We start from the raw sequence: 12,327 nt of genomic DNA, 5'->3' as shown, positions 1-12,327 counted from the left end.
ATTCGTTTATCCTAAGTAGCTCTAAGTTCATAAAAGTATACATCTATTTATAATTAAATTTTATTGTTTTATTACCATTTGAACTATGTCTAACTCCTATATGTGCCATTATAAATTGTAAATCACTCAGTGAACATGCTGCTCATGTACGTGCCTCATGAACCATTTTAATCATATTTTTATTTCTTATTTTACCTAATCTAACCTTAAATAACGTAAAAATATCCATATTTTTAGATTTTAATTACTTTTATAATAATAATTAAAGATTAAATAAAAACAAAAAATAAAGTAATTACCCAATCTTCTTTTTCTTGCTTTCAATTGTCGAGGACAGTTAAGCCTAATTCTTTATACTAATTTTAGTAATACACTTAATGATTTTATTTCATTAAATTATGCACCATAGAATATAGACTAATAACATGCAAAAAGTAGACAAATTCCCTTACTTCTTAAAATGTTTCTAGCTTTCTAACTATGTGACAAGAGCTGTTACAAATTCATCCAAGCTTGTCATTAACTTTCCCATGGGAACAAATCTTGTACTGTGAGTAAAATTCACGATATTCTATACAGAACACAACTTTATACAGTATCTCATTTGATAAATGAGAACCTTGACTTTGTATTGATTATAGGTAATATATATAATGAAACATAAGAGAGAACTATCAACGAAGTGTGAAAGAGAAGATGTGACAGGTGGGTCTGATTATCTATTTGTTAGCTCTGTAACCAAACAAAATTGAAGACTATGAAAAAGTATTGTTTGTCTGAGCAAAAACAATTTTATAGAGAGCAAATTACGTTTAATTTCGTACTTTTTAGAGAAGTGGTGGATAAAATAGGGATGATGACATGCTAAGAGAAAATGTGTCACATGGGTCACACTAGTGGAAATTCAGGATTTTTTTTAAATATTGTCTTATTGAATTAAGAACTTAAAACTTGTATACTGTTAAAATATGGATTATTAGCTAAGAGTTTATACTATTATAATTGGTCTAACATAAATAAAATGTAGTTTTATAAAATTTTGAGTGCAGGACACTAAAACCTTGTGTTGTGTGCAGTAAAGGATACCCAGGGTGATAGAGTTGACTAATAAACAACAGGAGACATAGATGTATCCTTGTCTGGTTCTTATTGATATAGTAATTTAAAGAAAAGATGCTAAGAAGAAACATTTTTTATTGTGTACTGATAAATAGATAAACAGGAACTTGCCTTTTGTTTTATTATTATTATTATTATTAAGCAAATAGCCAACCCTGAAGTGTTCTACTGTATTATGAAATATCATTGTAATGTAGTCTAAGCTAACATTAATTCTTCACCGTCAAAAATTCTAAGCATTCATTTGCTCGTGCTTCACAGTTATGAATTTATCTCTTAAAGATTATAACCACTACAAATAAACAACAATAGATGGAAAACATTTTCAGATTAAAAAGTCTTTGACACTTCTATCTTAATCTGTTTTCTATTGCATAATTTTTGGCTTTTGCAGTTTTTTATTTATTTGTGAGACAGGTTGAAATGTTACTGAAAGAGTTCATGAATACAGAAGTTGAACGTGCTTTATTAGTATGCTAGAAACTCTTTCCCTATCAGGGTTAAATGAAAAATTTTGTTTTAGTATCTATTTGGAATGGTACTTTTTCTAGTAATTTATTATGAACATTTCATACCCATATGCTCTCTCTCTCTGCTTTTTTTTTTAATTTTGAACTTCTTTTTTTTCATTCACTCGCATCTATTTTGTTTTAATTATTTATTGTGTATCATTTGCCTGGATAGTAATGTATTACCAGTGTTTTAATGCTGGTGGATTTTGATGTGTAATGTATTCCATATCTTTATTCTGTTATTGTCACTCAAACTTGTTTCTTATTTAGTTTTTATAATGACATTTAGGCCTGATAAAGGGCCTTGACCCAAAATGCTGTCATCATTTCAAAATAAATGTAGGGTTTTCCACCTGCAGTTGTTTATTTTTGACGAGTATCATTTTATCCAATTTTAATGTTACTAGACTTAACTCAGTTAGAAACTAACACTGTCTGAAACTGAATGGTTATGGATTAAGTACTGAAAACTGGCAAAGCATCAGAAACCAGTAGGCCTAAAATTAGTGATAGCAATCACTGAACAACTCAACAAACTCCAATAATGTAATTGTGCTTATATATATATATTGCTTTTTAATCTAAAAATTCCCCTGTTTCATGTGCTCATTACATTACTTGATTCTCTGTAGCAAAAAATACAAACATAAATATTTCAAGGAATTTTTTTAAATTATTGCTATTCTCTAGGTATAAAAAGTTAAAGTAAGAAAATGTTGGTTGCAACAAATTTCTAAACAACTGCTACTCTGATAATAAGCAAATAAATACATAAGCTCAATCCTATCTAGGTTGGCTGAGTGATGTTGTATCACTTCTGTGTTTTGTTTTCCTATTAAAGATGCCTAACCTAATTGCATGAAATTTAGTACACACGTTTTACTTAATGTTTTTAGTTTATACTTGAAATTTCGATTAGTACTTATGTCATATTTTAGGTAGGGAGTGTTCAAAAGTTTTGTTTTGAAATGCTCTTTTTAAAAATCTTAAAATAATTTCCTTTTGTCTTAAAACTTTTTTTTATCATCTGACTAAAAATGTTTAAATGTATTGAATAGCTATTTTTTCAATAAAGTTATAATTCATTTCTTTTCCTACAAGCTCTTACATACAAAGAAAGTAACTACTAAAAGATACTAAAGAAAGAAATAATAGTGGAGTTTTTTAGATATTATGGACAGAAAGTTCCATTTTATATAACCAGTTAGGTCTAACTTGTTTTATTTTCATCAGTTATTTAAATTTGTGTATTTTTGCATACTGAAAGAGTTAGGTATTTGTGAAAATAGCATAAAAGACTGATGAATGGTAAAAGTGTTGACTGATAGAATTGTAACTTGTTCTTTTATACTAGGCCTAAGTTAATATAGGCATTATTTTTCCAACTATATTTTTGACTTAGCTAAATTTCTCTCATATAATTATAATTTGTCTTCAATAATTAAGGACTTCTGGTACATTTTTCGTGTTCTTTGAAGAGTAATATATTTATTAATGCACATAAGCTTTTCTGTCATCTGACCACTTGCCATCAGAGAAGTCCTAGCTTATCATATTCACTAACCCTAAATAGCTTTATCTGTGTATTTTCTCCTGTACTTTTAAATCATACCTAATAAAAAAAAACATATTATCACAAACAAAAACATTGTCAAAAGAATTTGTAAAAAAAGATCCTTGGCTAGAACTTGTTCTTTATTTCTGTAAGCTTGCCATTAGGGTCATTTATTCTCCACTATGAGTGCTTCTGCTAGTTAGTCACCTTTTCAGAAATCATAGAATTCTGCTTACCTAAGTGTTATTTACTTTACAATGATGGAGATAGACAAGAATCTTTTACATCCAATCCTATTTATAGTTCTATCTGTGTGTAATACTAAGATTATCAGTTACTGTCCAATCCATAAAAGTTTCTCAATACAGTGTTTTTTGAAAACAGATCAGTGAAAGGATAGTCAAATGAAAAACAAAACCTTGGTAAGGGTTTTTCTATGGAATGTAAGAGAATGGGTAAACATAAACCTATACTTTGGGATGGACAAAGAAATTCTAAAAAAGTGTGCATTGGCCTTGTTTACAAGCGATACCAATTAGAACTGCATAGAGATCAATGCTCAAACATCTTTTGAATGTTTCTTTACAACTTAAAATAAATAAATGTTGCAAAATTACAAAATATAACTCTTAAATATTTTTGAGTAAAAGAATTGTTGAAATAGAGTTAAACGTACTGTTGTTAATTACTGAAATTGTGCAATTTGCTATATAGTCTTGCCCTCCATGCCATCTCAATCCAGAATGGTGCACACCATCACTAATAGGATTAAATGCAAATATTCATTTACAAACTCAAGGTATAACTTTCATTTTGTTCAAAGTTTAACCCATCTTCTATATCCAAATATATTGGCTTAGAGTGCATGTAATTTTTCATTTCAAGAAATCTTAAATGCTGAATTTTTCTACAAAATTCAGAATTGAGAAATGAATAATACTAATAAGCCAAAGCACTAATTCTTTGAAAGTCACCAACTCCTCCCACCTAGGAGTTAATGTTGAATTTCACCCAAAATTAGATCAAGCAAAGTTGTCAAAATTATCCACCTCTGTAACAAAAGTTTTTAACATTCTAAAGAGATTTGTCAAACTTTATAGGGAAAAAATAACAATAAAAAAAAGCTCAAGTGTAATAGATCTAATGCCAAAGTTTTCTTTGCACAAATTTGTGTGGTGATTTTAAATTAGGCCAAAATAAAATATTGTCTTTCCTTTATGTTTTGAGGCCATGACTGTTTTTTTTTTTTTATCCAAATAAAATGGACCTTTTTGCTAATAATCACTGTTGCATTCAAATTTCTGTATAATTAGTCTTCAACCTATAGAATGTTCATCTACAAAAACTAATCTTGGCATACACAATAACAAACTATATTCCAAGATTAGCAACATTTTTATCACTAGAATAAATGCAATGTTGCAAATAACCTTAGACTTACAAGTATACAATCACAAATTTACTTCAACCATGAATGGGCCATCCAATTTTCTTTTGCTGTCAATTATGGCTGGCATCCGGTTCTTAAAGAAATCATCTGCATTAAGTTTTACTTCCTTGTGAAATGTATCTTAAAAAGGAAACTAGAACACTTAAGTCAGAATTTTTCAACTCTGTACTAGAGGTGGGTCAATGGTATTTTGAATGTGATCTCAGAGGAGTGAAAAATTATTATTATTAAATAAAGGTATTGTGTTTTTTTTTAAGTGCATTACTATTAAATGCAAGACTAATAGAATAAGAGATAACAAACGTTAAACAACTAACTTTAAAAATCAAAAGAACTAAAAATAAGCTGTATTTCAAGCTTAATTTTTTACCTGGGCTGCATCTGTCCTAAGGACCAGCAATGTGGACAACACACACGTATACATAATATAAGTAAATATAATTTTTTTCAAACAAACTAAGTGGTGGAATTTTTATGCTTTTTAGGTATTGATAATTTGTTTTTGATTTGTTTTATAAATTGCTTCCAATTTGAAATTTAAAACAAAACAGACAGCTGCCTCAATGAATTAATTTATTTAATTCAAGCTTTCTTCTTTTATTTTTCTAGTTGCTATTGTTGGTCCTAATGGAGTTGGGAAAAGTACCTTTTTGAAACTATTGATGGGTGACCTGACACCAGTAAGTTTGTAGCTTGTGCAGAATAAGATCAAATTGTATTCTCTGGCTAGCATTTTCCTTATAATGTAGTAATGCATGAATTAAAATTAAAAAAATTTAAAAAAGCTCAAAGATTTTTAAGAAGTGAAGGCAAGTTAAATTTTATTGGGTGATGGCTGACAGTCACAAAACTATGGAATACTTAATTGTATTTCATCCTTAGTTTCAATCTTGTAATCAAAATCATTCAGTTTAACTGAAGTATTTGATACATGGTGAGATGTATTTATCTCGTGTTTTGTATTGGTTATTTTATTATAGTGGTTAAAATTCTAGTTGTGGATTTCATATTTTCCAAGTAAAAGTTTACACTTTGGATCTAAATCTGTAAATCTAAAAAAGTCCTTTATTGTTAAAACAGGTTTAAGGGTACTTCAAATTTGATATTGCATATAAATTTTGCCAAAATAAATAACGTTTCTTGACTAATACATTTTTGACCTATGTATAGAAAAAAAAACCTTATTAATACACAAGGTATCAGGAATTAGCAGTTTCAATCCAGGAAATGTTAGGTTGCAATAACTTCTAAAACATTATTAGATTATATACAAAAGTATTTAAAAATGGCAACCTAGAATCATGTTCATGTTTAACTGGAATTTAATATTTGGTTATTTATTTTAAAATGTATAGAAATGCTTGAGTTACTGAAAGTAGCAAATGATCGTTAACATGAACTTTAGTTTAAAGGTAAATGAATACTCTGTGTCATCTGTTTTTGATAATAAATGAACTGTAATATTATATTTAAGCATGAAATAATATTTACATAATCCAGCTGACTAGAGTGAAAGATGATCTCTATATTTGTAATGTAGTCAAAATATTTGTAGACCTTGAAATATTTCCATTTCTTTTCTATATTTTCTATCATTGTGCTTTCTATTCAAACTGTAACATGCATATTTTAACATTTACAGCTAGTTGGTGAACAAAGGAAGAATCATAGATTGGTTAGTATTTCACAGTGTTTTGTAGTCTGGTCAAATAGTAAACTGATGACAGATTGTTTTTAAATTAAGAATCAACTTGTTTTTCACAAACAGCTTTTTAAGAAACTATTTCAAAATAATTAGAATTATTATCCAGATACGGCTCAACCAGAAGGTGGTTTGATTTGTCACCATGGAATTACCTTTATTATTGTTTTAAATCTAGAGTATCAGTGGTTCATAGTTCCTGTTTGAAACTTGTGTGATAGTATATATTTAAGCTGCTGTATATACATGCATGTTTTTATAAAAAGCTTGACAATATTAAATGGAATTATTCTCTAATCTTGTAGATAAAATCATCCAACAATGTTTATTTATGAAGAGAGCTAATTAATATGTCAAACTTTAAACCTCTTGCAATGTCCGATATAACCTCTCCACATAATTCATTTACTTCCTTTTTGTTTAGTGTAAAAGTGAAAAATTAAACATTTGTAGAGTGGTTGCTATCTAAAATATTAATCTAGGTGTTGATTAAAGTACTGTTTAAATGACTTGTTTTACAGCGTATAGGAAGATTTGACCAGCATTCTGGTGAACAGCTAAATCTTGAAGAATCACCTGTGGAATATCTTCAGGTATGCAAGTTTCTTCCATAGAGGTTTATGGCTTGTGACTTATTTCTTTTATGTGAATATAATTAGAGTATCACATGGAAAGATTTAGCTCAACGGTTTCTTAACCTTTACTACTGGATAAGTATGTAAAATCTGTATGGTAGTCTATATTGAATCTTATGAAAGAGGATTTCGTACAAAAATATTAACCCAATATATTTCACTAATAGATACTGATAGATACATTTTAATATAATAAACAGGAACTGAGTAAATACTAATGCTCATATTAATTTGTAATAAATCTAATAGGAAGAGTTTGGACAGGTTCTTGAAACTCTGGAAAGTCATGGAAAATAAGTTCTCAAAGTTTTGATGCTAGAAATTCTGGAAAAATGTCTGTTTTAATTATGCATTATTTGTGTTTTAAAATCCATATTTGAAAGGTTTAATATTTTTTATAAAATAACCAAAGTTTCCCCTCATTCAACAAGGCTTCATTTTAAAATATGTATTCCTACTTTGGCAAATCACTGTAATTATATTAGTTTGAGCCAAAGTAGGGATAAAATTTTGTAAATTTTATGTAACTTGGTTTTGGTAATTTTGCCTTTCTTGTTTCAATACTTTTTTTGTAGCATTAAAACTTTCTGTATCACTATAGCTAGCTAGGTTACATATATATTGATCCTTACTTGTCCTTATAAAATTTTTATTACCTGTATTTTTGTGCACCAGCAATACCAAATGTGGGGTGTGCATATATCCAATTCAATTTTATTACTCATCAGGATCTATCAATCTACCATCAAATCTAATTATACTGTTATCCTTTTCGGTACATGAAAGGAATTATTGGGACCCCAGACGGAAGAGTTATGTGAAAGAATTAAAGAAATAAGGTTCATAATTTTTTCTGTACATTTGTCTGAAAAAGTCACCTACTTACTTAAATGAAGATATGTTGAAATGCTGAAATTTGTATTTCACTTCCTAAACACACGCAAGCTTTATTTATTCAGCCTATACTGTGAAATAGTCATTGTTAATGTTCAGACATTTTAAAAAATGGTCTTAAGTGGACAGCTTTTATGGCTGCCACTTTGTTTATCATGATCCCTACTATTAAGTACTATCATACTAAATGGTAAATAAGGAAATAAGGAAGCTATTTATTTTCTGTTTTGAAAAGAAAAAATGTATATTACAAGTGATGTAAAAATTAATGATAAAATTTATAATTACAATGTATAATCAACAAGTACAAGGTGATAACACAGTTTGCAATATTCTTGATCATTTTATTATCAAACATTGTAAGTAGAATATTCACTGAAATCACAGTTTTCTTCAAAAACAACTATTTTCTCATTTATATTGTAAATTTGAGTAATTTAATAGGTTATTTTAAAAAATTGCAATTATGGTATCTAAACGACTAAATAGAAGATTAAAAACACTTATTATAAAAATTACAGCTGTATGTAATTCTGTTTTGATGATATATGGATGTTCTGATATTTATTTTGCAGAGATTGTTTAATTTGAACTACCAGGATGCCAGGAAACAGTTAGGTACCTTTGGGCTTGTTAGTTATGCTCACACTATACAAATTCATGACTTATCAGGAGGCCAAAAGGCTCGTGTTGCACTAGCAGAGTTGTCTCTCAGAGCTCCAGATGTTCTTGTTCTGGTAAGTTTTTAATGTTAAGTTGCATATCATTTACACTGATGAAAACAAATTATGTTTTTATTATTAAGTATACATATTATGATTACAAAATTCAGAAGAAAACCTTCTTTATTGTACAGTGCTTTTTTCTTTTAATGGTTTAAATGTCTACTGATGTCATATTTACCTTGCAAATGACACTATAAAAAAGAGCACTACAACGTAAAACAACTTGAGAAGATGAAACAAGATACAGTGTATGAAGGGAAAGAGACATTACAGGAAAATATATTTGAATAAATACATGTAAAATATACCAAGAAATTAGATAAAAGAAAAGGTTAAATGGAAGCATTTATACTTCATAAAAATGTACAAATACATAAATCGTCTTCCATCACCAGACTAGGGACACTTGATCCTGGTCCTTATGTTCTCACACTCTAGATTCCCTCTTCTGGCTCACGGCCATCAAATTTGTTTGCTGGCTTGTCATATATCGGGTGCCCTCATTCTTGATGTGTATTATTGGTCCCATCTCAACAAGATTCTACCAATGGAATGGACTTTTGATCTCCAGGTATTCTGATAGCTATGTTCTCACTTGTTTACTAACCAACTGGAGGCATTTGCTTATCTGTTTCAATCATTGTGGGCTATAGGGAAGTCCTGGTATCTCCATCAGCCTTCTCATATCATTCAAGTAGCTGGTTTGGAATTTTTGTTGTTCACCGTGCCTTTTCCCTTCCTCCCTTTGAACCTATAGCCTCATGTTCCTCTTATAACCTTTCCTTGAAGACATATGCTTTCTATATATTGATTTTTCCTCCCTTCCCAACACTTCAGCTGCCCATGACAGCAATTTTGCCTTCACCCCTATTTCTCTTCCTTCTATATTCATTCCTGTTCTGATCCGTATTGTTTCCTATGTCCAGTCTATGCTTTAATGTATTACATGTCATGCACAGCATACTTCCTTGGCTCTCACTTCTGTGTGTTTATCTATTGGAATCAATCCATTTCCCATGATAGTCTCCTATCATTCATACCAGTTAGATTCATTAGATTATCTGTATTGTGTATTCCTCCCTTTTTCCTGAATCTTGCCAATTGTTCTGTGTATTGTCCCATCAGACTTATAACCTCACAATGTCCTTGGCTGATCATTTCTGTCATCATTTGGAGGAGGTTATTTAGGCCAACATGTGGACCACTCCTCACAACTTTGTCTCACACAACTTGTACCATCTGGTGGTTTCCTGCTCAGCCGGATATGGTCTTCCCTTGTAGCCATTCTGTATATATTGGTACAACTCTGAGTAGTTATTTTTATTTTATTACTCCATCATTTCTTGGAATGGTGGCTCCTTTTCCCTATTGGTTCCTCCTACCAGGGGCCAGTCAAGTATCTCCCAGTGCCACTGGTCTGGACTCTAGTTGATCTCCCGATTATGGTGTGTTATGCCCTAGCCACTATACACACTTTTTCTCGTCCTCTTGGATTTGGGATGAATAACTTGTTCTGCCCTTTCTTTGTGACACAACACCAGTTGTTTCTACTTGGGCAAAGAGTATCCTGGTTTAGATTTTGTGTGGTCTCCCATATGTGTGTTTCCTATACATGGAGGTGACACACTCCGTGGGTGCTCTTCAATACTTTTGAAGGGTGCTCATCTAGATTATTTTACGCCAGTTTCTCCACCTGCTCAATGTGGGATTATAGCTGTAACTGTGAGAAGAGGTAAGTAATTGTGTCGGAAGCTAATATTTTCCAACAATGAAAGTAGATACCTCTCCTCCTACTTTCCACTTGTTCTTCCGATTTCATTTGTTGTTTTTCATGCCTAATCTCTAAGTGAAGATTGGGTTCAGCTGTGATAGAGGTGTGTGTTATACTCTTATTGGTGGAGGGTTGTATCATGCTAACTTGTGTGCTTAAATGCAGCTGAACCACATGGTATATATGTGGAATTAGGTGGGAGTTTAAAGCTAGTGGCAATCAAAAATTTGCCACTAAAGGGCAGTCAAATCAAGAATAGCTGTAACGGTGAGAAATGGTATCTATCGGAAATATATTTTCAGTGTTGGAAAATATTACCTTCTGTTAGGATTCATTAAGGATTTTTCTCCAGAGTCAGAAAAGGTTTATATTTTCTACATAGAATTAAAATTAAAATTTTAATCATTTTAATAATTTTAATCATTAAAATTTTTTTTTTTAAATAGATATCTTGTAGATAATCCATAAGATTCTATAAAATGGTTATATGTGGCTTCTTTTTGCATGACATTTTTAATGTTTTGAACATGTTTTGAAAATCTTCCATGTAAGAGATAGGCAGTTTCTCCAGTGTATGTACTGTGTACCTTATATCTTTCATTACATTTTTTTTAAATTGTGTGTTAAGGTTGAAAAACAGAGTTAACAATTAGTTTTTAATTCCTTCCAGGTTTTTCAACTAAAAGAATGTTTAGCTTCAATTTTCTGATAGCCTTGCATATCAAAGCAAATGCATTATCATCTTTGTAGGGTATGACATAAAATGGTACATGTTTGGAAATGTGGTTTGGGTAATTGCTAGTAGAATATGATTATTTAAAATCTAAATACAGGATTCCTCAAATGCATCATTCTTACATGATCTATAAATTTACATGTCCAAGGTGTAACCATGAATATGTGAGCTCAAGAATTAGAGAGCATTATCAACATACACTATATAATCAGTCAGCCATTCTTCACCATTGTTTACAGACTGGCATGAGAATTACTGCGAATGATATCAGCATCTTGGGAAGTGTGTCATACTATTAGACTCTTTGAGTCACTTCATTCTCCTGATATTTAAACGATTTGTTATTTACAGCCAACTTAAAGGATTTAACAAAAGTTACATTACACAAGTGTAAGTGATTTTAAACAACTTTTTTGAAAAACTGCTACCCTATGAACAATATTTTAAAAACTGTTTAAACAGATTTGTATATTAAATATCTGTTTGAAAACAATTCTAAATTTAATTTGTGATGTTAGAATTACTGCCAGTGGTTTCAACATCTTGGGAATTGTGGCCAATGAAAAGACGCTCTGCACTAAAGAAAGCTTGTGGATACACAAGGTCCATCCTGAGTTGAATGTAAACCAAACAGTATAATTTTACCACACTTGGTTTGACTATCTTACTGTTACAAACACTTGGTTTGACTCTCCGTTACTTGACTAATGTGTTGTTTTTAATAATAATCAAAGATAATTGTTGATTTTTTAATGCAATTTGTGTGTGAATATGAATTTCATAGAAAGACTGAAGTTATTTAGGAATGAAATGTAGTGAAGAAAGTATATATATGCCAAAAACATCATCATCAGAATGATATCAAAATGAGGGGTGTCTGGCTAGTTTCAAATATCCATTGTATATTAAAGGTAATCTTCTGACAAGTTCCTCATAATTATTGCTAAAACTAAAGTTTTGTTGTTGCTTATAACAATAGATTCAGTTCATGAAGTATTCCATTGAATTTAGAAATGGTTCTTAATTAGAAGTAATGTAATTAAAGCAAGATATATTTGTTAACTCTCTCAAATGCATTTCAAACATTTTCTTTTCCAGTAAAACTTTATAGTTTATCTGTTATTTTCTCTACCCTATCTCAACATGGGCTCAGTCAATTCGACCGACCTTGTAACCACCAAAAAAAAAAAAAAATCAAAAAAAACCTAAATTAATTTTTTTTTTTTTT

The 12,327-nt window shown here is 30.2% G+C and overlaps 1 protein-coding gene across 1 annotated transcript in view; it reads left to right on the top strand.

Annotated features, from left to right (window-relative positions):
* LOC106457147 (ATP-binding cassette sub-family F member 1-like) overlaps window positions 1-12,327 on the top strand; it is a 66,164-nt gene that overhangs the window by 48,945 nt on the left and 4,892 nt on the right. Inside the window, exons 13-16 of the mRNA XM_013916537.2 lie at window positions 5,246-5,316; window positions 6,279-6,311; window positions 6,860-6,931; window positions 8,443-8,604. Of these exons, the coding sequence (XP_013771991.1) occupies window positions 5,246-5,316; window positions 6,279-6,311; window positions 6,860-6,931; window positions 8,443-8,604 (338 nt within the window). The remainder of the gene's footprint in view (window positions 1-5,245; window positions 5,317-6,278; window positions 6,312-6,859; window positions 6,932-8,442; window positions 8,605-12,327) is intronic.

Source organism: Limulus polyphemus, unplaced genomic scaffold (assembly GCF_000517525.1).
Source record: "Limulus polyphemus unplaced genomic scaffold, Limulus_polyphemus-2.1.2 Scaffold14, whole genome shotgun sequence".
Lineage (NCBI taxonomy): Eukaryota > Metazoa > Arthropoda > Merostomata > Xiphosura > Limulidae > Limulus > Limulus polyphemus.
The sequence above is the reverse complement of the archived record's forward strand: the minus strand, read 5'-3'. Positions and strand labels throughout refer to the sequence as shown.